Consider the following 26,480-nt stretch of genomic DNA (forward strand, 5'->3'; position numbering starts at 1 on the left):
GCATGTTAGACCTCAAGGTCTCAAGGGTAGCCCCTATTTAGCCAGAATGTTTCTATACACAGAGTAATATTCATTATTTCCACAGGTTCTTTGGTTATAGCAAACATTATGTGCATTGATTAAAAAACAAAAACATGCTGCAACAAACTGGTGTGTTCATTCATTCAGCGAATATGATGCCCAAAAAGGTTAACCAATCAGGAGAGACCCTGTGGCAGAATGGGTGGGGTTTGAAACAAATCAGGGTAGAAGCGAGAAGCGGATCAAAAAGGATATTAAATACAAACACTTTTATCAAACTAAAAAAAATGATTGTTAGTGTAAAGGTATGTTAAGGAAAGGAAAAAAATAGTTAAAGTCCCACTCCAATGAAGATGGTGTTTTTAACATTTTCTTGTAGCATTTTTCTCATGATGGAGGACATGTAGAAAGAAAATTAAGATTAGATTAGATTAAAATTGCATCTCTGAGTATTTTTCATTCAAATAACAGGGAATGAGGAGCAGACAAAAAAGCCTTTTTGTGGCATAGAATACAATGGGCAGGCCATAAACCCTCAGCAATGGGGAGGGAAAGAGGGGCGGGGTTAATCCGCCAATGGTCCTGCCCACAACTCACAAGCAAATATCTGCAAAAACAATATCCTGGAAAATGACAGGTTTTTTATATTGGCTAAAAATGATATAATCAAATAAAAAACCACTAGGAACGCTTTGAAAATAGATTAAAAGTCGATGGGAGTGGGACTTTAAAACAGCACGAGTTAGATGTTTTTATTCCAAATCTAATCTGGTTCCTTCAGGACTTTGTGACACTTAGAAAAAGCAAAATCAGCTCATGTTTTATTTGTTTTAACAACTGATTTTATTTTGGTAGAGTGTAATATAACTTCCTGCCAAAGAAAAAAAAACTGTATAAAACGATAAGGTCCTGAAATCATTTAAGCGCTAACATTGGATTTTTATTTTTATAAAAGCTTGGATGTTGACTGTTTTCCAGATGTGGGTTGAAAATTATAAATTGAATTTTTAAATTTTCAATTAATTTCAAAATTAATAAAAGCACGTTTGGTATGAATTTTTACATAAATTCAAAACATTTGTTTTACAAACCAAAATATCATGGGGTTAAGGCCTTACCTTTGAAAAATGTTTTACAAAGTAAAAATAATGAAATGGTTGAACATTTGCTAACACTGAGTTAATAATAGGCTCCTAAACTGCATTTCTAATGGAAGTAAACACTAATTTTCCATGAAATATCAGAGAAATTCTGTCTCAAGCTGGAGCTCCTGAAGCCGGTTTATTCACGCCGCTACACCCAGACCACCTGGACTCTATCACAACTCTTCCGGTTCAGATACTCCACCTTGCTGATATTCCAGCAGTGACTCAGATCCACAAACCTGAGCCTCTTGCTGTGCCGCATTATCATGTTGACAGTGCCCATCAGCACGTCTGTTCGCCGAAGGTCAATCCGCTGCAGCCGCTCCAGTGGCGTGGGGGGAAAACAGGCGGAAGCTCTGACATGACGCCTGGCCCAATTCGCTCCAAACAGCAAACTCCACAGCACGCCGTTCAGGGGGCACGGCACTGAGACGAAGGAGAGCTTCTCCAGTGATGGAGAGCCAATCAGGAGACACTTCAGCACCCTCTGGAGGGACGTCCAGGACATGGCAGGCTTCATCTGGCTGTGCTCGTATGAGAAGCTGCAGACATTTGGGAGACACAGATCAGATGAGGATTTTTTTTTATTGTTCTGAAGCTGTCATCGGATTCTCATATTTTTGTAAGATCTGTAAATCAAGTTTATTATCTAGTATGGAAACAGCCATTTTTCTGATTTTTATTTATTATTCCTGGAAATTTCTCCTTTTAATTTTCATATAACTGCAATAATCGCATTAACAAATGAGGAATATGAAGACATTCTTACACAGGGACGGCACAGACATGTGATTCTGTCACTAAAAACAACCTGAATTCCAATTTCCCCCAAACCTGTCACGTTCCAACAAATGTCCGTTTTTCCTAATCTGCCTAATAATAAATAAAGGAAGCAGACATTCAATCCAGCCACTTCAAGGCTTCCTGTAACGGGCTTTTACCTGAGGCTGAGAGAGCAGAGGTTTGGCAGCTGAGGGAGATCCGGCTCACCCAGATGATCGTCCGCTCCTTCTTCCTGTCGTGTTCCAGGAGGTTCTCCAGACATGTGCAGGTCCCTGAGCTTTGGGCAGCCTCTAATGATCTCCAGTAGAGGAGTCTGTGGGCTAGTTTTGACCCCCTCTAAGGTTAGAGAGGTCAGGGAAGAACCTGCAACTTGTAAAGCAGGAAGGAGGTCCGCCAAAGGGCCCGGATGGTGGACCGAAAGAGTCCGCAGTTGGTTCGACCATGTCCGGATGCTTGAGGCAAACGGGCTGATGTCACCATCTACGTCAATGTTTACAGACATGGAGGTGATGTTTGGACACAAGTGGCTTAAACTGCCCACACAGTCACAGCTGACCCCCTTGACGTCCCTCAGGTTCAGGATCAGGTCTGACTGCGATGAAACACCTGCTTTGTCTTCGGCTTCATCTGGAAAATCTGGGAACTCTGCACCTGCAACTTCCTCTTCCTCACTTTCATAGCCATTCAACAGAATCAGCTCCTCCTCTTCGGTCTCATCTTCTTTGTTGGGGGAATTTCCTTCCCGTCTTTTTCTCCAATTTTTCCCCTGCTCTCCTTGGATCCTCTCCCGCCACACTTCCTCCAGCCTGGGAATTCCTAACTTGTCGGCAAACTCATCTGCCTTCCAGAACTCTCTGTGCTGGATGAGACAGCAAGCCTGGGTGAGCTCATCCAAAGCCACCCTCTCCAACCCGGGCAAAACCAGAAGCAGATAAGCTGCTGCCACTGCAGGGTCCCCCGTCTGTTCCCCAAAGCCGACGTCCAGAGCCAGCAGGCTGATGAGGGGCAGAGGAGACGGGGATGAGGCGGGGGCAGAGCAGGAGGCTGACGGGATTGGAGAGGGAGAAAGAGAGGATGGACTGAAGGCTGCGCCTCCGAGGGGCAGCAGGGCAGCTGGAGAAAGCAGATGACAGCGAGACACATCTAAATGTCGCAGGAAACGGCAGCGGCAGACGATGGTCCGGATTACGCTGCTGTCGCAGGGTGTGCCGGCCAGGGAGAGCGAGCGCAAAGCCGGAAGAGTCTGGAGGGTTTCACAGAGGAACTTAGAAGGTAGCTGCAGAGCTCCAGACAAATCCAGACTCCACAGACCCTAACACAATAAAAAAACACTTTTTGTGTCATTTAAGAGGACCCACGGCCTTGCATTTAGCAATTTTTGTCCTACCTGGCAGCATGCAGCAATGTGGACACATAAGGAAGGGATGACCAGACTAGGACACGTGACTAGCGACAGGTTCTTGAGCTGAGGGACCAGCAGGAGGTGGAGCGCAGCCCGAGACAGCTGCTTTCTACAACCCAGCAGCCACATCAGCTCCTCAACAAGGTCGCCGGCTACAACGTCAACAGACAGGGAAAAAGAGTGTGTTTCCAGTGGTCTATGAATTATATTGATGCCATTTTTAAACAAAATCAAAAAAACAGTATCATTGTCTTGGATGGAGTATTCTGCAGAGCAGCAGAAGTTCATTAGAAATTTGCCTCTGAGTTGTGGGCAGGACGGTTGGGGTACAGTTTAGAGCCAGATGTCAGCTCAGATTAGGAAAAGGAAGATGTACATTGATCGAGCCGTCTGTAAGTGGTTGTGCCGCATGGAGTTTGTACATAACAATCGTTTTCAAATGGCATTTTTCCCATACGCTTCTGATTCACAACAACTTGAATAAAGAAATACTATGATCTATCTTAATTTTCTTCATATAAATGATGTCCTCCAACAATAGAAAAATGTCACACAAACACAAAGAACATCATTTTCACCAGAATGGGTCTTTAAACCCTCACACACTCACGAAGCAAGTTGAAGGGTCCCATGATGTATCTGAAGACGTAGTGATTTAGGTAGTTGTCAGCATAGTCTTTTGTCCATACTTCTTTCATGTTGTCAGCCAGGTTTAGTAAACACAGGCGTGTCAGTGACGGAACGCCTTCGTGTGCCCTCCAGTCACTTTCGTGTGGCGGATTCCTCAGCCTCCATCGCCGGGGCCGAGGCTTTCTTAAAGCGTGCTCATCCACAGCCCTGAACAGAGGCATGGCTGGAGGTCTGCTGCTTTATCTGAAGATGCTGAACCTGCAGAACAGCACACATTACAAATGTAAGAAATTGTCTTTAGTTTTCGGATTCCTCTGTGAGACTGTAAATAACTGGAATGTGATGCAGAGTACATCAGGGGGGGAAATCTGTACCCATCAAATTATTGAGAAGGAAAAAAGCTGTCACAGCAAATCGATCCACTGATGATCCCATCTCCACCACTCTCCACTTCACACTGTCACATCTGGAGAGGAAAAACAGCTACGCTAGAGTCCTCTTCATCGACATCAGGTTGGCTTTTAACACCATCATTCCACGGCAGCTGGTGGTGAAGCTGAGGCTACCAGGTGTAGACATGGCAATCTGCAATTGGACGCTCAGCTTTTTTGACAGACAGGCTGCAGACGGTCAAGATCGGCAGACAAACATCAGGGGGCATCTCAGTGAGCATGGGCACACCACAGGGGGTGTGTCCTGAGCCCACTGCTGTTCAGTCTGCTCACACACGATTGTGCAGCTACAATCGGCACGTTTATCTAGCAAGTTTGCAGACGACACAACAGTGGTTGGTCTCATAAACGACAATGATAAGTTTACGTACAGAATAGAGGTGGAGCAGCAAGCATAAACTCCATGGACAATACAAAAGAAATGGTGATCGAATTCAGAGCATCTGGCAATCACCACCACACACGTCTGACCGTAAACGGTGCTGCTGTGGAGAAGGTCAACAGTGTCAAGTTCCTGGGGGTGCAACTCCACAACGGTCATCGGGAAAGCACAAAACTGCCTCCATCCCCTCCAGAGACTCAGGAAGGCAGGAATTCCAACAACTCACCTCATCACCTTCTACAAGGGCACCATTGAAAACATTCTGACACAGAGCTTCACATTCTGGTTTGGCAGATGCAAGGTTCAGAACAAACAACGGCTCAGCCAGATTGTTGGTGCACCTCTCCCATTCTTGGGGGAGTTATACGAGCAGCGCTGGATACGCAGAGCAACCTCCATTATTAGGGACCCTCTGCACCCCACCCATGGACTGTTCCCCCTCATCCCATCTTGGAGGAGGTTCGGGAGTATCAGCTGCAGACCTAGAATGTCAAAAAGCTTCTTTCCACAAGCTGTGAGACTGCTAAATGGACTGTCCTCCTCATGTAAACATGCTCTCACAAACTCCGCACCACAATGAAACCCAATGGATGACCCCACCCTCTGCACCACCCAAAGACACAACATATTATGCACACAGACTTACAACCAACCTCCACATAAAAGACTGCTGCTAAATGCACATTCGCACTTTAATGATTGAAGATTGTTTTTTAATACTGAACGCTGGTCTCTTTATGGTTTTTATTTTATTGCTATTTTATTCTAGTCGATCGCTATTTCATTCTATTTTATTGCTTTTTCTTTGCACTGTCAGACTTGTGAGGAACAACAAATCTTGAAATATTGAGAGCTTGAAAAAAAAGTTTTTTTTCTTAAAAGATGGATTTTCCCCCCACATGAAAATCAGTCACTTTCTAGATATTTTACAATAAAAGATAACAGTAATATGCCATCAGAATTATAACATCGGCACTGACTGTGTAATGCCTTCTCACAGTCTACCACTAGGGGTCAGTAGTTGACAACTTTGACGTCGAGGTGAAGAAGGCAGAGAAAGGTTTCATAGAAGGAAAAGAAAGCTATTATGGCTAAAGTGAAAGCGTACGACTAAGTTCGCTTTAGAGTTAGACAAAAGTAATTGAAAAAGGTAATTCATGTCACGAAGAGCATACCCTCCAGACCCAACACAGCTGAAAGTTGACGTTCCAGTGAAAGGATAAAAACAAGAAGGTATTTTGCTCTTTCCGTTGAAGAGCGTTAACTCTCTCGCGCCACTTCCTGTATGAAGTTAATGATGAACGACCTGACCTGTTTGCTTTGCTGTAATCCCCGAGTTTAGTCTTCCAGGAATTCTTCACGTGATTATGCACATTGATTGTGCATGAAGTTACATATAAGAACTTAATCATCGAATTGACAATTACAAGCAGTTACTAGCAGTTAGAGAACCGACACATAAGTAAAGAGGTGGAACTCTCCTGACAGACCAAATAAAGGGACAATCGCTCCCATGGACATAAGAGATACTGTATCTGGATTACATTTCCTCCAGTTATCTTATGTAATGTGTTAGACATAAAACCTCCAACAAACTATGTAATCAATCATATTATTACTCCAACACAAATATTAAACAATAGTGTCCATTGTTTTGCATGAAAAGGACAATGTGCAAGAGCAACAGTGTACACTCCTAATGATCTTCATAAAACGTAAGGAAGTTTGTGTTTATTAAATTATTTCTGTGAAATATAAACTGTTGGGCATTAGATGAGAAGATTTTTGATAACGTTTTCACAGAAAGAACCCACATATTCTGCTCTGCTGCTTTATGAAAAAAGAGAAACAAATACCATTAATCCAGTTTCTCAGCCAACTTAACATAAAAAGTTAAAATGTTTATCAAAGAAATACATTTTAAATTTTTATGTTAAAATATATACCAATTTAACATAAAAAGTAAAAATGTATTTCTTTGTCATACAGGATCACCTTTCCCCTAACCTGTCTTGTGTTTGTGGAGTTAATAGTCTCACTATTTTACATACTGTCATATAAAGAGTTACATAGCAACAATACACACTAAAATACAATAGTATTTTAACATTCTGATAAACATATACTCTATCACAGATATAGTAAACGTTGTTAGTAAAGCTAAAAAGTTTGTCTTGATAATGCAAACTTTAACGGAGAAATTGACTTTGAATCATCCCTAATTTAATTAAGTAGGTTGTAAATTTCCGGTTTGTATTGGAAACCCCGTCTTTAGTAACAGCACTCCTGTTAATAATGTTAACCCTGGAGATCCCAAGAACTATTTACCTTTGGGCTTTTAAAGTTAATTTGGCTTTTTCAAATTTTGGGTACCAGCAATTAACAGAAGTAAAAAAAAATGGAAACAAAAAATGGGAAAATGAAAATAAGATTAAAAAATTAGGGGAAAAAGTGACCAAATTTGACCCTGTGGATTCTCAATGGTAAAAATAAACAAATAACCCCCTGTGCTGTGAAGATTGAGCCCTTATTATTTTACATAAAATTTTCTTGGGCCATGTTACATTCTGTTTTCCAGTGTTTTGTTTCCCGTTTCAATTTTCAATTTTCAACTTTAGGTTAATTTAGTCAATTATCCTTAGCTGTAGCAATTCATTGGAGTTTTTCCTCCTCAGTATATTTAACCGCCCTCATCGGGTCTCCCTTTTTGCACACTTTGTTCATGTACAGGTTTATTAAAGTTTCAAGGTTTTGATTTTAAGCTGGGTCTACTGTGTTCAGGTCCTCAATCAGTTATTTCTGATAGGTACGTTGTATGTACATTTTTACAGTGGTTGCATTTTCACTGCGGATTTTACAGTGGACAGATAGCATAAAGTTTAATTCAGCAGTTGTAATTTAATTAAAAAAAATATTTTTCATTTCCAAAACGAATCCCAAAGGAGCCTCCAGATTATTGCAGAAGCTGCCATAATATCTGTTAGACATTTACTGGATATCTGAATTTTTGTTGCACATTCTCTCTTGAAAGCAGGTGAATTATCTCCAGTCTTGTGCTTTTGCATTTGTTTTTATTTTTTATTTTTTTTATGTTCCCCCTGTTACTTTCACCCTCTGCTAGTTCCTCAACCTTTGGTAAGGCTGGCACATTTTTTGACATAGACACTATGTTGAGTTATTGCTTTACAACTTAGAATTTTTGTTCTAAATGAACTTGACAAAGCTGACACATTGTGTGATATTCTTTATTTAAATGACGTATTAAGTGCTCAAAGAATGCAAAAAAATCTTTATCTATTATGTTACATTAGTCACAAGAAACTTTTCAGCAATTTCATTACAGGCTTTGTGCTAATACATGTTATTACATCCAGCTTTTAACAACAATTTACAAACTGCTTAGAATAAATCTTACCAGAAAAATAAACATAAAAAACAGTATGTTGTTCCTTCCATGTCAAAATAGCTCTAGATGGAGTGTTTTCATAAAAAACTGATAATAAACACTAAAGTCCGTCAGATCATTAGTTGACACTGCATTAAAAAAAAAGGACGAAAAAGGGGGATTGTCAAAGAACATCTTTTTATGAGGAAATTCCCTCAAGTTTTTGTCAATTGAAGGTAGAAAACAATTCAAGTCCTCTGTCAATTAGTTAAAATAATTGAAAGTTACAATAAAAAGTGTTCGTATTTTAAGTCCTTGACATCAGAATTTAGTTTCCATTATGAATAAAAATTTCACTTCTGTTGTTGCTTTCAAGTAGATGCTAAATTAAGGTAAGTTTGAAGCAGAAGTGGGTTGACGCATATTTGCATTAATAGGCATCAAAGGGTTAGTAATTACAGACTTTAGTGGGTTATTATTGATCCTAATATGATGCAGAAGTAGAACTCAAATAAAAGGCCATAGGTTGACTTCTAAAACAAAAAAGGAATTTGAAACATTTGAAAGGTCCCTTGTTTTTTCCAAATGAAAAACCCAGCAACAGTGATTTCAAACACAATGAATATCAGACTAACTTGAGCCTCTGCTGAAAAAAAACAGCCTCTTTTTGTGTGTTAATGTTTTAGATTTTTTTCAAATTTTACTTTGTGCAGCCACAGAGCAGATTAAGTTTGTGTGTCACACAAGCTGTGTGGAGCGAAATAGTTACTATTTTTTTTTAAAGAGACATTTTTAATTTTAAACAGTGAATGCGTGAAACTGAACATTTTCCTGGTTAGCCTGATTAAAATGATGAGCAGACTGAGGAGATCACTCCAATGCCAGATCTTCACATGGCACCACCTTCCTCCCAGCTACAAACACCTCCACAATGTTCCGATCATCTCCTTTCAAAGGGCAAATTGGAGGAAAAAGAGAATAGAAAGTCAAATGGTTAGCTTTATGCTTAAAAACAACAATCAAATAAGCTGAAAATTGACACTTACCCAGATTCAAAAACTTTTCTAACAGAATCTGAAACCCAAAATAGAATTGAAAATAGTTTTACAAAAATACAGTTTGTGCTTTTGTCAACTTTTGGATAAACAGGCTAAGATGAAACAAAGTTACCCACCTTTGGTTCTTTACATTGCACCAAATCAATGGGCCCACCACGAGCTGCCACATTAACTCTCAGGGCGTCAAAGTCTTTCCCTACTTCAAAGTTTCCAATTTGGTCATCCAGGGACAGGGCTGAAAACACAAAGCAGATGACTAAAGATGGCCAAATCTTTCTAAATGAAATTCAGCCTTCACTAGAATATGTCACATTGTATCTGGAGTTTGCATGCTTCTTTGTTTAAAATTTGCATGTGCTGAAAAGTCAGCATCCAAGCCTTCATTCAGGCTTTCTTTTACATCCGCTTCATTCTCAGGATAGATTTTACCACAGAAAAATCTAAAGAAAGCAAAAGCCAAATGGAAGTGTCATTTTGCAAGATGGGAATAAAGGTACTGATCAATTCATTCATGAGAATTGGCTTTACAGGAGGATGATCTGTCAGCATTGATTCACATGGTTCCTGAAGCCTGATTGTACTGAGAGTTGAGCAGAAGAATTGATAAAGTGCATTTTTGTAGACAGTTTGTAGCTCTAATATATTTCAATAATTACAAAGGAATAAGAAAATGCTTTATTTCTTAACCATAATTTGGTATAATTTTATCAAATTTTAAAGACCAGTTTTAAATCAGTCAAGAAAAAAAGGTTTGAACGTTGGTCTGTTAAATGTAAGAAGTGTGCATCTTTATATGGCAGTTTTCTTACATATCAGTTAGTCCCTATAGGTTAAAGTTTAGTCATAGTTTTTATACATAGATGTATACAGTATAAATTTAACTTAATACAGAAAATAAGTCACTCACTCTCTATTCTTTACTGTATGACAGTCATTCATGTTGGATTTTCAGTAAACGAGATAAAGAGTTACGGTTTTGTCCCACCTTGGCTGCCTCCCAGTGTGGCCAGTCTGAACACCTCCTCAAAAGTGAGAGTCTGATGCTGTGGGTTCTGGATTGTCAGGACTTTTGATGCATCTAGAGTTCTCCTCACAGCATCAAGGATGGAGGACGAGTAGCCGCCTGCAACATCTGAAGGACCATCACATAAATGAATGAAATTTGAATGTCAATGACAGGAACTCACACATCCTGTCAAGTAGTGGTCTTCAACCCTGTTTCTCTAAGCACCTCTGTTCTGCATGTTTCCCAGCTATCCCTGGCCTACATGCCCCTGAATCCTGGGATCAGATAAGTTTAGTTAATCTGAATCTGAAATCAAGCTGTAATGTCTCAATCAGCTGAGATATCAGAGAAAGACATCTACAAGTACATACTTTAGCTCCAAAACAAGGTCATAAAAACACTCACCTGTACCCAGCCCCAGTTTCACTTTGTGATTCAGGACATTGCGGGCATCTAATATTCCACTGCACAACCTAGTGAAATGGAAAGATGACAAATTTAGTTAAAAAACTCAAACAATTGCTGTTCCGTTTTGTTTTGAGGAAATGTGGTGTATCATTCAGAACCAACCAATAACCTACAGGGAAAACAGAAGGCTATCACTCTAAAATGTAGATTTATGAAGGAATCAACTATATGTCCTGGTTACTTCCCACACAGTTTTGTCTCAGCCTTTACCGTCATTCTCAACTTCTTGCACTTGAAACCACATGTCCACTTCTCCAAAAATTCTATCCTTCTGTTCATCTACATTAAGTCATGACCAAATACTGTCTGTTGAACTTTACTGTGAATTCACGACTTCCTAATGGCTTCAAAGTTCCGTCTGACACATCCTACAGTTTATTTTAGCTTTGGCTTTTATACAGAGCCCGTGACCTGGCACGGGTAAAAAAAATGACTAATTCATTCCCTCAAAATAATTGTGACCTTTTACAATCCTCGTATTCTCAACCAGAAATAAACTTAATTGCTTCTGGTTACACTGGCTGGCTAGCTGGCATACAGAAGGGTGTGTGGGGTGCTTTTTTTTATTTTCATTGAGACAATTATAAAAAGACTCTCTAGTTTGATTCTTGTTTTTACTTTTCCCCTCTCAAACTAATGTGAGTCACAGAAACAAAAGTAGCGACGGAATATGGCTGTGCAGCAGTAGTGGAAGTCACAATACTGGGAGAGACTTTGAATGATGTCATGAACCCAGACATGGAGACGTGATTACCGATGCTTTTGTAGAGCTTTTTTAACATGAATAAATCAGATCTCTAAACATCCTCCGTGTCTTCCATGCATTGTAATGACATAAACACAGACAGAAATGTGAAGAAATGTGACATCCGTGTTTTTGGATGACTTATCGCATGATTTGGTTTGTGTTTATTCGCATAAATGATTTAATGGAAACAGTCACATTTTGCAAAGTGAAACTTGGCAAATCTAAGTAGATAAGAAGATTCATGTAATTTTCCACAAAATTAGGGCTACTCAGAAAAAACACTGCCTGACGAATAACTACTTCCAGTTCATGCCAAAATAAAAGTTAACTTTTAGGATCCTCTTCTTTTTAAATACTTTTTTGTTCTAACAAATTAATATTTCAAATGAAATCATTTAAATATTCCGTGAGAAGAAATTACTATTGCATGAGAAAGAAATACTTTTTCGTGGGAAAGAAAACGTAATTTGTAGAAACCATTTAATTTTTCTTTTAGCCATGTCAGGTCATGGGCTCCGTACCTTTATGCAATATGTATTTCCTTTATTTTTACAAAAGTTCTATATTTTTTAAACAAAAAAAAAAAAGTTTTTTCTGCAGTCATTGATGATTCTTTAACAGTCACAACTAGCCTCATGGGTACTCCTATACTACATTTTGTAATTTTTTTTCCTATATGTTCAATATTTAAAATTTGTATTCATTGTTTGCTGTTTCTCTTATCACTTTAATCTGCTGATGTTGGCTTCAATGAAATGCAAATGAAGTATTTTGCCTTTACTTTGTGCTACCTTTTCAAGAACTGAGGTGTTTGTTTAAAAAAAGACTTACGAAACGTTGGAATTGGGACAGTGAGACAAAGAGGTTCCTGTTTCTCTGAACACGGTCAGCTCTTTATCACTGAGGTGGCAGCCATGGGCCATTATAGTCTGTGAAACAGCAACATAAGCAGGTATTGTCATAAATGTCAACAGTAAAACTTGTGAAGGGAAGTGATGAGATGTCTCTTACCTTGTCAGTGAGCAGGTTGAATTTGTGATAAACATCTGTGTAGGTTTCTGAGTCCGGGAACAGCTCCTTTACAAGTTTTAGTTCATCAATGTTTTCACTGATGTGACTCTTTCAATAAAAAACAAGACAAAGTTACTTCATGAAAAGCTTTAGATAACATTACTAAATAACTTTGCCAACTTGTATTTATGCTTTTAAATGTTTTAAAAGGTTCATTGAGATGGCACTGTGGATTTACTTGAATGTGAAGGTTGTTGTTCTTTGCAATGGTTCCGAGCTGTTCAAGCAAAGCTTCTGTGCAGGACGGGGCAAAACGAGGAGTTACCACTGGCTTTACAAGGGGGTACTGCAATTATACCCCCCCAAAAAAGAGAAACACACACTAAGGAAGTCTGATGTATTTTTGAAAATTTGATCTAATTTCTGAATCACTAAAGTTTTACCTTTTTATTTAGAAGCTCTTTGATGAATCTTGGAAAAACAAAAGCATTGATTAATGATTAATGATTTAGGATCACCTTCTATGCAAGATGTAGACTTATAAAACATTTTTATTGAAAGGTCCTGCTATGAAATGAAAATTAACCTTAAGACTCAACTGTTTTTTCACCACATCATAACAGCATAACATCATGACTGCACAGTAAACATTGCCCAGATGGGTCACGGGGCTGCCGGAGCCCATCCCAGCCACTTGTGGGCGAAGGCTGGGGACATCCTGGACAGGTTGCCAGTCTGTCGCAGAGCTACACAAATCACACACCCAAGCACTTTCACATTCACGCCTAGGGACAATTTAGAGTAAACAATTAAACTATGAAGCATGTTTTTGGATGGTAGGAGGAAGCTGGAAAACCCACGCATGCCTGGAGAGAACATGCAAACTCCACACAGAAAGGCCCCCCAATGGTGTTCTGTTTCAGGTCCCCTAGCCGGGACTTTAACTGGGGGCCTTCTTGCTGTAAGGCAAGAGTGCCAGAAACTGTAATTTATTTTAACAGTTAATACATACCGATGTGTTTCATCTACAGACTCCTGAACGGTTTCTCTGTAATGTTTCACAGAGTTGTTTCTGTCCATGCACACTTTGCCAACCAATGCTCGCTGTCCAAAGTCATCTGCAACCAAAAGAAGAGTTGAAGAAAACTGACTTAAAATAAACATTTATTTCCAAATTAAATGGAAACTTCATTCTAAGTATCCCACAAAGTTTTAAATGTGGAAGGAAGATGACAGTGACAAGATGCACATACAGTGGCACCCAGAGTTTTGAACATGTGCTCCTTTAGTTCAGTCAACAGCTATCATTTATGTGAACTAATATGTCCTAAAATCATCACTTTTAAGCGAAAACACACCCTGTCTGTAGCTCATCTTCCCATCAAATCACATTTTTTTATTTGTTCTATTTTACTGTTGTTTTCCTGGAATTCCACAGTTCTAGTTTTCATTTAGCTGTTTTTAGAGCAACTAAGTTTCTATTACTTCTGAGTTATCATAAGCTAAGCTCAGTCTAATAATTTGTGTCATTTTTGTTTGCCTAAAAAGCAGAAATGGTCCAAAGTCAGTCCACTGTTCAGCGTATTTAAAATAAGATGAGGGAACCTTAAAGTAGCTTCTGCAAGAGACAAGTTGTACCTAAAAGCTTTGTTTTCCCATGCTCTGATGAAATCCATAAATGTTAAACACAAAAAAGCTGTACCCTGTGTACTAAGGTTGGGTTCCAGCTTTGGTTCATGACTCATGATTTGGTTCAGGTTTGTGACTTACCGTAATGTTATGTTTTGTTATGAATTATGACACACCTTAGCTGCTTTGATTTATCCTGGAGAGGTACAGTAGAAGGTTATTTAGAAAATCCGAGCTTTACTTGTTTGATTCAGTATAAAGTCTGCATGTGGGTCCAAACATCTACATTTGTGTCATGAATAAACTAATAAACTAAGTCTGAACACTTTGAATGAGTAGAACAACACTGTTATTGACCACTTCTGTATGTATAGACGGTCACATATTACTTTTTGTAAGTTTGGATTATGTTTGAAGTCAGGTTATTGGTTAGGTTTAAGTGTCACAGAAAAAATCAGCATTTGCTAAACTACCATTTAAGATACTTTTACTGTGCCTTTATTGGCACAATACCAATAAAACAAATACCATAAATTGTCTAGTTGCCCAACTAAGACATCCAGGAGCTATAAAAGGAAAATGAAACAAAACAAAACTCACAAACAAGCAAAACCTGAATGATTGGGAATTCCACCTGACCTTTCCCCACTTCTTCTTAGTCTGATACTGTTGGCTGTTTTAAGGTTTGTAATGCACTGTACCGATGTCACTGCTTTAGGTAATTTCTGTTCATTGATCTGCTTGATAGTTTTTATTTACGCTGTACTGAACAACATTAGTGTTCATTTGTAAGTGAACCAAGACCGTCTTCATTTTTTCCAACTGCATGAGCGTTCAGATCAACTATCATACCTGTCTAAGGAATGATCAAAATGTATGATTTCTCCTTGTTTTTAAAGTATCACAGATAGCAAAGAGATCATTCCTTGTTAGATTTTAAGGTAGACACTCTTCTAGACAACACTGTTAAATAAAAACGCAGCGTAGTGTAAAAACAAATCTTTAGTTACAACTTTGGTGTATTACGTCTCAGTCAAAATTGAGAGTCAGATTTATACCAGGACTTTGATTAGGCTCCCTTTGGCCTTTTTGGCTCCTCAAGACAAAACAGAAGTAAACTGAGAGTGTTTTTATTTGTGGGGCGAATGTTCTGCTGCAGAACCAAGGAGCAACAGCATGAGATCACTGATAGATAGATGGACATTTTCCTTCAGGTGTTTACATGAGACTGATGGATTCATGGTTACAATTATCAAGCAAGTCTTTCAGATTTTGAAGAAGCAGAAAAGTCCCATACCATTATTCTGTCATCACTTAATTTCACACTTAATGTCTGAAAATGCTTTCATTTAAAAAACAAATTGTGTTTACTTTTGTTACCTTTGTCTAACATTTAAGTTTGGTGATCTTACTTATACAGGGACACTAGTTCAGGTGTTTTTAGTTTGTCTGGTTTTGTTTTTCCTTCCATTGTACCATATCCTTGTCTCTTGATTGGTCCTAGTTGTCTTTGTCTCAACAATTCACTGTGTGTATTTAGATTTACCAGTACTTTTTTCTGTCAGTTCCTGCTCGGATCATTGTATGTTAACAGTCAGAACTTGCGTCAGTTCCCCTCCTTGGTGTTCGGACTGAAGTCCAGTCCAATTCGTAAGCCACGTCTATGGTGGTTTATTATCTTGTGCAGTCCAGCTTTTGACGAATCAAGCAATGCTGTGTATGTCATGCCTCGTTCATGGGAAGTCCTATCAAATCCAAGACCTGTTATAGCAAGCCAAATCTTGTCCTGTTATGCTAAGTTCCTGTAATGCTTTATTATGGACTGTCATGTGAAATCACACTCATTTGTGTCAAACGGCCATGTCTTCTGTTCACGAGTTCCTTTCTTAAACTAATTCCAGTCATTCTGGGTCCTTTCATCGCCGAAACGTTGAAGTGAAAGACTTTTTACCTGTCTGTATGATGTGACCCAACAAAACTCACATTTTGTTTTTACAGTTGAATTTAAACTGCTGAGGTCCATTTGACTGACTTTATTGTTATACTGTCTTTTCTCATCTATAAAATTTTTGAATTGAAGGGTACTTTCTTTTTCTTACCTGTAAAAGCTTAAGCACACCACATTTGAGTTAGTGCTATAGACAACTATGGCAGTTGTTTTCATCGCTGTTAGGATCAGCAGGTAAATCAAAACTTCTTTCCTTTATCATATGACAGGAATAAATCAGTGCTTGTAGGGGATGAGGACTGAAAGCAAGCAAAGCTGCAGGAGGAAAGGCAAAGTGGAACACAGCCTTGACCAATATGATTTGTTACATCAGTGTTTCCTGTCATGACCTGCAATGACATTTCCAGTGTCAACACTTTTTCAGTCCACTGTTGTGTTTAATTACCCCAGGATATTTGATTAATAATGATATTTTTTTAAATAATTTTATCAGTATAGTTTAGTTTTTACTTTTTACTTTTTAGACCCAATCCCATCCTTGTTCCACTCTTTAGTAACCTGAGCATGCATGTGGTAGACCTTTGTACAGCACGTTTAGTTATTTTTTTTAATTTGAAAAAAAAGGAAAAATCTAAAACCAGGTTAATTTGTTTTGAATTAAGTTTGTTTTTAACCTGGCCGGATGTATTCTTCCTCATCTGAGATGCTGAGATACAAATCTTTCAGACGCTTTTTGCATGTGTGTAACAAGGATGTGCTTCCCCAAGTGTCACCGATTCAGTGCATGATCAGCGGGTGACTTAGGGTGGAGAGCTGTTGCTGCGCCTGTTTGTGCTACTGTGACTAAACATCTGGAATGAAGTTAGAGAATGCACATTTATATCAGATTTTCTGAAAGGAATTGTATGACCAAGGAAAATTTTATCTGATTTTACATGCTTAGTCATTGTCTTAATCTAACTCTGAATGCTATACCGAGTCGAACTGCCTGATACAACGCACAAAAGGGGAAACGAAAGTACAAATTTTAAAGAGCACATGGATGCAAGATAATAAATGTACCAATGCTGAAAACTGATGTTCAAGAAGTAACAGCTAGCTGTAAGGAGGACAAAGGTTAGAGTTCAATGTACCTGATTACATAAAATGACTGTAAAACTGTCAAAGCCAATGTTTGGTTCAGCTCGGCTGCATCGTTACACATTTATGTGACCATGTGTTCTGAATGACGCAAGCACATTGATAAGGACAAAGCATAAAGGTGAAGCTCCATTCAGATTTTACAGGATTTTTAACTGAAGAGAGAAGCAATTCTCCTTAAAACAGTTAAGATACCTGAACTTGTATTGTACTTTGAGCTGGTGCTCTACTTTTAACGGATACTGTACAACTGGAAGAGGTGCTGCATAATAAAGTGGGAAAAATTTACTTAAATCGTCACAATGAGTTTCTAAAGTTGTCTGAAAATTATGCTTTAAAAGTACGTTTTCTTTTTTTTAATAATCTGTGTTTTTGTGTACTCTTTGGAGATGGGACATGCTGTTTGAGGAAGCCCATATTTAAAAGGATCAATGCATGTGTGGGTTTGCATGTAGGAAATCTTACTTGCAATCTGACCCAACAGAAGAGAGGCATCTGTATGTATGGTAGCAAAGTAACATGCAGTTGTTGTTCCGTTTCTTAAAGTCCTCTTCTGTAAAGCACAGAAACCAAAGCATGGATTAACACTCATTTTAAATGCCTGTACAGTTTAGGTTACAAATCTCAAAGGCCACATGAAAAACTGCAAGCATACGGTGTCTTTATGACACTAAAATGACCCAACAACCTTTGTTATAGGGCCATGCTGAGACTGTTTAGTCTCAAAGATACCATTTGCCAAAACTCACCACTACTTGTGTGTAGATTTTCTTGGCAAACTCCAAGTCCTTGAAGTGTGACTCCACAGGGAAGGTGTAAGTATTGAGCCACTGCAGTAAAGGCATGTCCAAGGCTGTGCCTGCGTAGCTGTACTGGGATGCATGGATGTGTGTGTCAATCATTCCTGGCATGAAGAACTCACTGCAGAATCAAATTAAAGTTAGATAAAAAATGCATTTTTCAAATCATATTTCATTTATAATATATATTTTAAAGCAAGATATGCACATTTATGTTTCAAAGATGTGTTTTTTACATCCCGTCTTTGCCGACCAATATTATTGCTATTATGATGCTATTACCCATGCAGATTCCCCTTTACGTTGAGTTCATTCATTCATTTTTGGTCCTTTTTCAAGACGATCGTGTTCAAACTCATCCATCCCAATCAACTAAAATCAAAACTTGTAAATCTACAACTAAAGGTTTTGATTTGACTTACTGTTGTGCCAGTTGATTGACGTCTGATGGGTTGAATCCAAACTTCTGAGACAGTTCCAGTAAGTTTTCACCCTTTCCAATGAAAGAAATCTGACAAGCCAAAAAGAAATCAGGTAAATTCTTTTTGAAAATTGCAAGATGTGAAAGGTGAAAATGTTGATAAAATTCTGTGCAATGTAAAAATAAATTTGAAAAGAATTAATAACACTTTGAATAGACTGTACTTGGAAGATCCCCACTCAGGAGGTATTTTAGGGCAATATTGTTGCACTATTCTCAGAGTAATGCTGCAACATTGTTTTATAATGCTTGAGTGCAAACTGAGAAAAACTAACTTTAGTATTTTCTTAATTTTTATTTTACTTTCTAGGGAGAAGTTTTGCTGTTTATTTAGCCTCATCCTTTTATTGTGTTCAAAAACTTAAACAGTATTTAATAAAAGTTTACCATAACTAGACTATTAGGTTATGTGATTAATAGCAGTTGAAAAAAAAGACCTGCACTTTGCTTTAGATTCACGGGGATTTAAAGTAAACAAATGCTGCGAAAATTAACATTAACATACATTCGTTTATTTTTAAAACCAGTGAAACGCAAAAATGCAAATATTTCGTTTTGTTTTTATTTTCATTTCAGAAAGGGACCAACCTTCCCGGCAGTGTCCACTCCCAGGAGCGCGTCCTCCAGGACCTGCAGCGCCGTTTCGGGGGTCGAGTGGATAAATGTCCCCCTGAAAACGTGCGTAACTGGGCCGCTGGAACACTCCGAGTTTGCCATCTTTCCTCCAGATCACTGTCAATCACTCAGTTTGACATTGGCCGGTGGATTTTTATTCTAAGTGAAGCTCAGAGTAACACCCACTAGGAGGCAGGACTTCCAGCAGCCAATAGAAGGACAGGAGGTGGTTGCGCTTTTTCAGGTGCGTCTGCCCGCGCGGCTTGGGTTTATCCATAAACGCTTTTTTGTTGGCGTGCAGGAAAGTAAGCCCTCATCTTTTCTATTGTTCCAAAGAGTATGCCAAACTTTGCATTAACTTTAAATGTTATATAAGAATGGCAACATATAATATGCAGGAACATAATGAAAAAGGCTCGTTGAAGTCCATCAACTTCTGAAAGTAATTCCAAGTACATCCTTTTATAAATAAAGCAAAATGTTATACTATTTTTTTTCTTTAAAAATGCTTTGCAAATTGGCACATAACATTGTAATTTTTAACAGGGAGACAGATTTTTAAAAATTAACTTTATGATATAGAATTCCCGACCATTAAATAATCTGTGAAATAATTAATAGATTTATGACCAAAGTTTAGGTGCTGGCTTCTCATTCATATACTTGATACCCTTTAGGTGATGTACTTTTAAAATGTATACAGGTTTAATTTAACAATCCAGCTTAAAAACATGTTAAATTCAAGATTTTAAGACGTCTTTATGAGGGTGCTTAGAGTATTTAGCTACATGTGTCCCTGTATGAATGGTTGTACCCTGCCTTCATCCAAAATGTAATAGTCACCTTTTAGTGTAATTGTACCCGTTTTTTCTTTTTCTATAAAAATGAACACGCTAACATTTTTAATGACTATGGAACATGAAATTCAGAGATTTTATAGAGGAAAAGATTCTTCTTTTTCAAATAATATTGTATATGCAGAAAACAAGCCCAGTGAGGTGCATTAACAAGGGAATGTGACCCCTCTGTGACCAACACATTCATATTTATGAGAAACACATTGAAGTTACAACATTGTTATATTTATAAAGTCCACATGACTAATGACATGAATTTATGATGATGCTAGCATGCACCAAAGGGATGATCTGCACAGAACTTATGGTTATCCTGTGACTTGATGCAGAAAAAGGAGAACTTTCTCTGACATTTCTTATTTCTGAGTAAAAGTTACTTCATGGAAAACATTACATCATTTTTTTGGAAGGTAAAAGTTATCTGACTTTATGTGGCTGAACTTTCAGCATGGCACCCAGTGGCACCCAACTATAGCTCAAAATCCCCTTCACTCACAAATCAAAGTCACATAAACGTTTCAATAGTTTCAACACCTGGGCAAAAATGGCAGACCAATTATTTAAAAAAAATGTAAGAAACCTTCCTAAATTAAGAGTAAGCATAAATCTATTTAGAACTTAAGTCTCCTGTTGCATCTTGGCAAAAATAAAAAAATTCCCCAAAATCTTAAGATTTCAGCAGCTCAGTAAATATTAATTTACAGCAATACAAATGGGACATTCATGACGTCCTTTTTGATGAAATGCATATGGATAGTTCTTGAACTGGGGTAAAAAATGTTGCACCACCTTAAACAGATTACCAGTGAGGCAGTTCCAGTAGGTAAAAGCCACCCAGTAAAGAAAAATGTACATCTGAGCATAACCTTTCCATAAAGGCAAAAACCACAGCTGTGGGAACATTTGGCCAAAAATCGTACAAACCTCACTATAAGGGATCCCTCTGATCTCGAGGCAAAGTCAAGTACCTGCTGAACATAAGCAGATGGTTTGAGAGCAAAAACAAATTGTGACTTTGTCCTAAGGCCAAAAAAGAAACACTACTGTACCAGACTACGCTAGTTTTTCCAAACACAAACGGTTTGCGTGCAGAAGCCGCAAACAATCAAGCTTCTATTGCAGTTTGGTACACAAAGTACGCTATGAGTAAACCCAGAGTTCATGAGTTTTTTGATGCAGTTAGTAACCTCAAAATGTCTGAGGTTTTTAAGCGAAAAATAATTATTTTTCCAAATTCTCTTAAAAAAATGTTTATTAGATCTAATTAGACTTAAAATAAATGATTTGACCATCAGGCTCCTTCTTAGAGACATTTTATTTTAAAATAAGGATTATTTGTCAAGGAGGGGATTGAATTGAAGTGTCCTGACTTCTCCCTAGAGGCACCATTGCCTCTAAGGTTAAGAGATTAAAATAATTTTTAAAAATCCCTCAAAAGGACAAGACAGTTACAAATAAGACACATTTTAAAAGCATTTCATTTCAAAGACATAACGACAAGCAGATATGTTTTAGTTATTGAATAGATTCTTGAAAAGTATTTCGAAATCAAACGTGTTTTGAATTGGATCCTTAATCTTTAATATCAAGCAGATTCACATCTGGGAGCACAAAAGATTTGTTCTTTGTCACTTCTGATTCTGAGCTGCAGTCCAAATCTTCATCGTTATCGTCGTCTAAGCTGTCAGCATCGTTATAATCATCATCATCGCTGTTAGAATCATCTTCGTCTTTCCTTCCTCGTCTGCATTTTCTGGTTTTCTGATCATCATCTTCTTGGTCTGTTGTTTCCAGGTGTGAGTTTACCCTACAAGACAATGGAGAAATGGTTCAAGTATCTGTAGCATATTGATTTTTTTTTAACAAAAAGGAACATTGTGTTTTTCATTTGGCATGTCTTAATTTTAATAGTAACTCTTTGTAACATAATTAAAAATACCATTTTGAAAGGAAAATGTATGTAAAAATTGTGCTTCATGCGCTGAACACAGTTTTCCACATGTTCTGGTTCTACTCAGTGTTGCTAATAATACTACAAAAAGGTCTAAGTATGTGGCAAGAATGGCAGGGCATCTTGCAGCAAATGAGGCCAGGGACCCAATATGTGGACTCTATTCAAGGCAGATAATGCCAACTATAATTATTTCATGCAAAACCCACCCTAATGCAGACATGTCACAATATTTGGTATTCTGTCAACAATGGTTAGTTTGCATACTGACCAAAAGACACACACAAAAATAAAAAATATGTCATTTTTATACACATTCTTAGTCAAAATGAGACCTTGTCATATAAATGTATAAATGCCAGTATGGTACTTTGATTTTTCTCTTCTTGTAACTTGAATAATTTCAAAATGAGCAGAAATGAGTGGAATTGAGTTTTAACTAAAGCTCGCTTTCCCTTGTCCCGCTTTGGGGACAGCAAAAAGACACAACATAAACAACGCAGCAATTTCTGCTTAAAACCAGTTTAAAATTATCCAGATCAGTTAAAACAATTCTGATTGTTGGTGCTAGAGATGGCCTGTTTGGCACGGACGCTGCGGCGCTTGTTTCACCTTTATGAAAAAGAGTGGTTCGGCACAATGTTTCGGGGCGTGTGTCAACTAGCGCAGATCACGTAGTTGATGACGTATAAGGTGCCAAATGCATCGTTTGGTCGAACCACGGTTCAGATGTCACTTTTGTTTGGACAGTTGGGCGTGCTATTCTCTGGAAATACAAATGAATCCCGAACGTTTCCCGAAAAGTTCTTTTATTTCCCCTGTATTGGAATCAGTGTCACTTCAATTTGGTGCTGTGCAAGGAATTGTGGGATACCATTCCCTTTGCCTGTCTGGACGGATTTGGGTACAAGTGTAAGTTTTTGTCTAAATATGTTTAGTTGTAGCTGTTTTACTGTTTTGTCGAGTTATTTTGTCCTGTTATGTTTAATTCTTTCTGAGTGAGAGGGAGAGGATGATGAGTTTATTTAGCAGCCCTAGTGCAACAGTATAGTAAAAGTACTTAAGTTACAGTCTGAGTCATGATAAATAAATGCCGGATATATAGACTGAATCCACATTGTTTCATTTATTTTAATTTTATTAAAATGAGAAAATCTGCAGCCTTTAACTTAGACAAATGAGAGTTCAAGAAGTACAAGAAATTAAGATGGAAAAACATTTAATTGAATTGGAGTAATATGACATTTAGTTAGATAAATATGTACATTTGAGTTGTAAAAAGAATTTTTGAGTTAGATAGACGTAAGAAATTAGGTTGAATAAATTTACTTGTTACCAATTGAATCAATTAATCTAAGTTTTATAAGTTGTATATATATATATATATATATATATATATAGATCAAAATGTAATTGGAAATAAGATCAAAAACTCGTGTGTTTACTTTGTCCGTTATTTTTCTCCAAGCATAAACTATTTCCATTGTTGATGCAGCCGTATTACTTTTTTGATGGGCGTATAATCTTCATACGCCGTTGTTAAAATCTTAGACTCCGTCACATTGAGGTATAGCGCTCTCTTTTTTTTCTCCACGCGTTTCCATGGTTATTCCGAAAATCGGCGATCTATCGAGAATGTCTTTATGTACAAGCCGTGCACGCGCAGTAACCCAGGGTTACCAAGTCGATATCCAGTGATATCCAGTCTTTTGGAACCGACATACCCAGAGTAAGCAAGTTCAGGCGGACTTCAGCCAGAGTTCAGGGTTTAAGTCAGGGTAGTTTAAACATGCTTCCTGGAATACCCCCCAGGATCGTTTCAACTCTGTTTCTCCTAATAAGACAATACACTATGAATGTTATTTATAAGGAAAATACTTCTACCAATTTGTGATGGCAAAAAGCCATTGGAATAGTAGAGATAGCTCAGTGGAATAGTCACGGTGTCTACATCCAGAGATCCTGGGTTTTATTTTCTTCATGTGATGGGTGCTTCTCACAGAAGATGTAACTCGTTGTTTTGTTTTATGTTTTTTCATCATCATTTTCACATTGAAGTGTTGCGAGGAGCTTAGTTGAAGCATACGATATACGTCCAGTCCGCCACCAGATGCCGCTGTTCTGTGTGGTTTCAAAGCCCTGAATGGTTGGTTCCTTTTCTCGGAACAATTACATGAACCCCTAGGAAAGCTTCATGGGGCTTCAATTCCCATCCCTAGTTGTTGCTGACTGCAGCAGACCAGTGCAGGAGGCCTGCGCTCACAGGTGATGACAATCAGGCACCAATCAGACACTTAACTATCTGCACCTGCCGATAAAAGCAAGGGTTAAAAAAAAAAAGCCTTTTTGACATTGATAAAAAATAAATTCCTTGATTTCGCATACCTAACTGTGCTGCTCCTCCCAGAAATACATGTTCCTTTACAACTAAGGAACCATCTAAAAGGAAATTAAACATGTCCCCCAATATTATAAGACGTACTGCCGCAGAACACGTTTGAATTAGGGGAAAAAAACGTTTAGACACAAGCTTTCTTACCATTTGTGTTTTACAATTATGATGTTTAATACTGTGAAACACTAAAAATATCAAAAACAGCAAGTGTGTTAGTAGATTACAGTACTTTGTTTCTACTACTTGCAACACATCATTTCATCCACAAGAGAGCAGTATTACAGTAGTATTTTTATAAACTAAACAGAGATGAAAATAAAAATAAAGTCTTAAATCATCATGAAATAATACCAAAATTATAACTGATAAGCTTTTCTTTTTACCCAGTCTGTGGACAAAATAATTAAAAACTATTTGCAGATTCTTTACGCGGATTTCTATACTTACGGAATAACGATCTCCTCCTTCTTCCCGCATTTGCAGCAGATCTCCAGCTGAAGTGAACAGGGCTTACAGACAATGTGATATGCATCTTTAACCGTCTTTTGAGAACATTTGACACTGTAAAAGAGAAAAAGGCAAACAAAAAATATCACTTTTCAGCACACATTAACATGTTTTTGTGGCATATATCGAGATAATTAAGATTAAAGCTGTGTTTCTGAGTATTTATTTATTCCAGTACTTGTCAATCAGGAGCAGATGAAAAACTGTCATTTGAAAAAGCTTGTAGCTGTTGGGTACAAATGACAACCGGCAGGCCATAAGCTCCCTGCTCTGCTCCATTCCTATTAATCTACTTTTAGAAAAAATAGATCCATTAAAGTCTTTGTTATCCTCATCTGAGCTGGCATCTGGCTCAAAACCGTACAGCTGGATAGCTTCAATATTGCTCACCATTTTTGTTGAACTGCTAATGTTAGCTGTTGTGAGGAGCTGTAATAGTAATGTAGTGGGAGAGTGTGTAAACAAAGGGCTGACGGAAACTGAGTGGTGGCTTGCTCCGTGCCAACTGTTTCTTGGCCCCAACTCTGAGACAGATTTCTGATGTACTACTACCGCTCTGCAGAAACTATGTCCTAGAAAACAAAATGAGTATTTTTTTAAATTTGGCTAAAAATTGTATAAATATAAAATTATTAATTACCACTGACATGTATACTGTCATTTATACTGCCAAGAAGCTTGATCAGAATCTGGGCGATAAAATGCTTTGTTAAAGGACAGAAGAAGTAAAAAATACAAACGTGGAGAATACTTACTGTGAAACTTTTACATAGTGTACACAAATTCAAATGTAATCAGTGCCTGCACGTATTTGTTTTAAGTACCAGTTAAATTGGATACTTTGTGAAACATAGTTTAATTCATTGTTTTAATTAACTGTTGAAGTCATGGAACAGTAAAGTTGTGCAGATCCCTGAACTTTACTAAATTGAAGCTCCACAGGTAAACTTACCATTTTTTGGGCTGTGTCAGTGGCTTATATTTGCTGTATTTGACTTTCCACTCCAGAACACCTTTACAATGTTGACAAAGGCCATCATGGACTTTAGCAATTGCCTTCTGCAAGTAATAGACCAGGAACAGAAAATGGGCATTAAACTCTCTTCTTAACGAACACACACTAAACACAAAGTCACCTTAAATACGCACAAATAGACAAACAATAAGACATGTATTTCTGAGTGTTTTTCCTCCCGTTTAAAATCAGTTTAGCAACACATGACATCATCAGGCTAGTTCACGGTGCACACACCTTCACTTGGACAGTTGCACCATACTTGTCGTTTTTGAAGGCGGTGACATTTTTATGCTTCTGGGGTCGCGATCGAGATATATTTCCTTTCTGAGAACTCATTTCAATGTTATTTAAAACAATAATCTTAGCTAAACAAACACAAACCTTAGGATTTGAGGGCTAAACACATGCTAGACAAGGCGAAGAGTTCTAACCCGGAAGAAAATACAACCACGTGATTAAAACGTCATGTGGTCAAAGGAGAAGTGATGAATGTTAATTAATTATTAATAAGTTGAAAAAAGTAGTGTCAAAATATTTGATATATAGAAAATAATAAGGGAAGAACATTTTAAATACTAAAAATGTACGTGTAATCTTAATAAACAGTTTACTTGATGATGTCATCAGCTTCCCTTTCTGGGATTGGTC

The 26,480-nt window shown here is 37.9% G+C and overlaps 3 protein-coding genes across 4 annotated transcripts; all 3 read right to left on the minus strand.

Moving 5' to 3' along the window:
• Positions 1–840: 840 nt before the first annotated feature.
• On the minus strand, positions 841–6,126 carry si:ch211-214j8.12 (uncharacterized). 2 transcript variants are annotated; one of them, XM_020706032.3, is made up of 6 exons: positions 5,991–6,126; positions 4,356–4,447; positions 3,962–4,239; positions 3,337–3,503; positions 2,108–3,261; positions 841–1,708 (listed from the first exon to the last, which is right to left on the minus strand). In XM_020706032.3, the coding sequence occupies exons 3-6, from the start codon at positions 4,200–4,202 to the stop codon at positions 1,315–1,317; spliced, it is 1,956 nt and encodes a 651-aa protein (XP_020561691.1). In that variant the 5' UTR covers positions 4,203–4,239; positions 4,356–4,447; positions 5,991–6,126; the 3' UTR covers positions 841–1,314. The 2 variants fall into 2 exon arrangements, with proteins under 2 accessions (XP_020561691.1, XP_004072709.1); XM_004072661.5 differs by lacking the exon at positions 4,356–4,447.
• A 1,920-nt stretch (positions 6,127–8,046) lies between these two features.
• gda (guanine deaminase) lies at positions 8,047–19,250 on the minus strand. Its single transcript, XM_004072660.4, has 14 exons — positions 19,078–19,250; positions 18,431–18,519; positions 17,958–18,129; positions 17,674–17,761; positions 13,504–13,609; positions 12,935–12,962; positions 12,730–12,837; positions 12,492–12,599; positions 12,312–12,409; positions 10,670–10,737; positions 10,244–10,390; positions 9,375–9,493; positions 9,247–9,274; positions 8,047–9,147 (listed from the first exon to the last, which is right to left on the minus strand). Exons 1-14 carry the CDS (start codon positions 19,204–19,206, stop codon positions 9,071–9,073), a joined length of 1,365 nt encoding a protein of 454 aa, XP_004072708.1. The 5' UTR covers positions 19,207–19,250; the 3' UTR covers positions 8,047–9,070.
• Positions 19,251–21,258: 2,008 nt separating this feature from the next.
• c9h9orf85 (chromosome 9 C9orf85 homolog) lies at positions 21,259–26,466 on the minus strand. Its single transcript, XM_004072473.4, has 4 exons — positions 26,067–26,466; positions 25,767–25,873; positions 24,755–24,868; positions 21,259–21,768 (listed from the first exon to the last, which is right to left on the minus strand). Exons 1-4 carry the CDS (start codon positions 26,166–26,168, stop codon positions 21,534–21,536), a joined length of 558 nt encoding a protein of 185 aa, XP_004072521.1. The 5' UTR covers positions 26,169–26,466; the 3' UTR covers positions 21,259–21,533.
• Between the last annotated feature and the right edge of the window lie 14 nt (positions 26,467–26,480).

The sequence above is a fragment of the Oryzias latipes genome, chromosome 9, assembly GCF_053564925.1.
Source record: "Oryzias latipes strain Hd-rR chromosome 9, Olatipes_Hd-rR_3.1".
NCBI classification, from domain to species: domain Eukaryota; kingdom Metazoa; phylum Chordata; class Actinopteri; order Beloniformes; family Adrianichthyidae; genus Oryzias; species Oryzias latipes.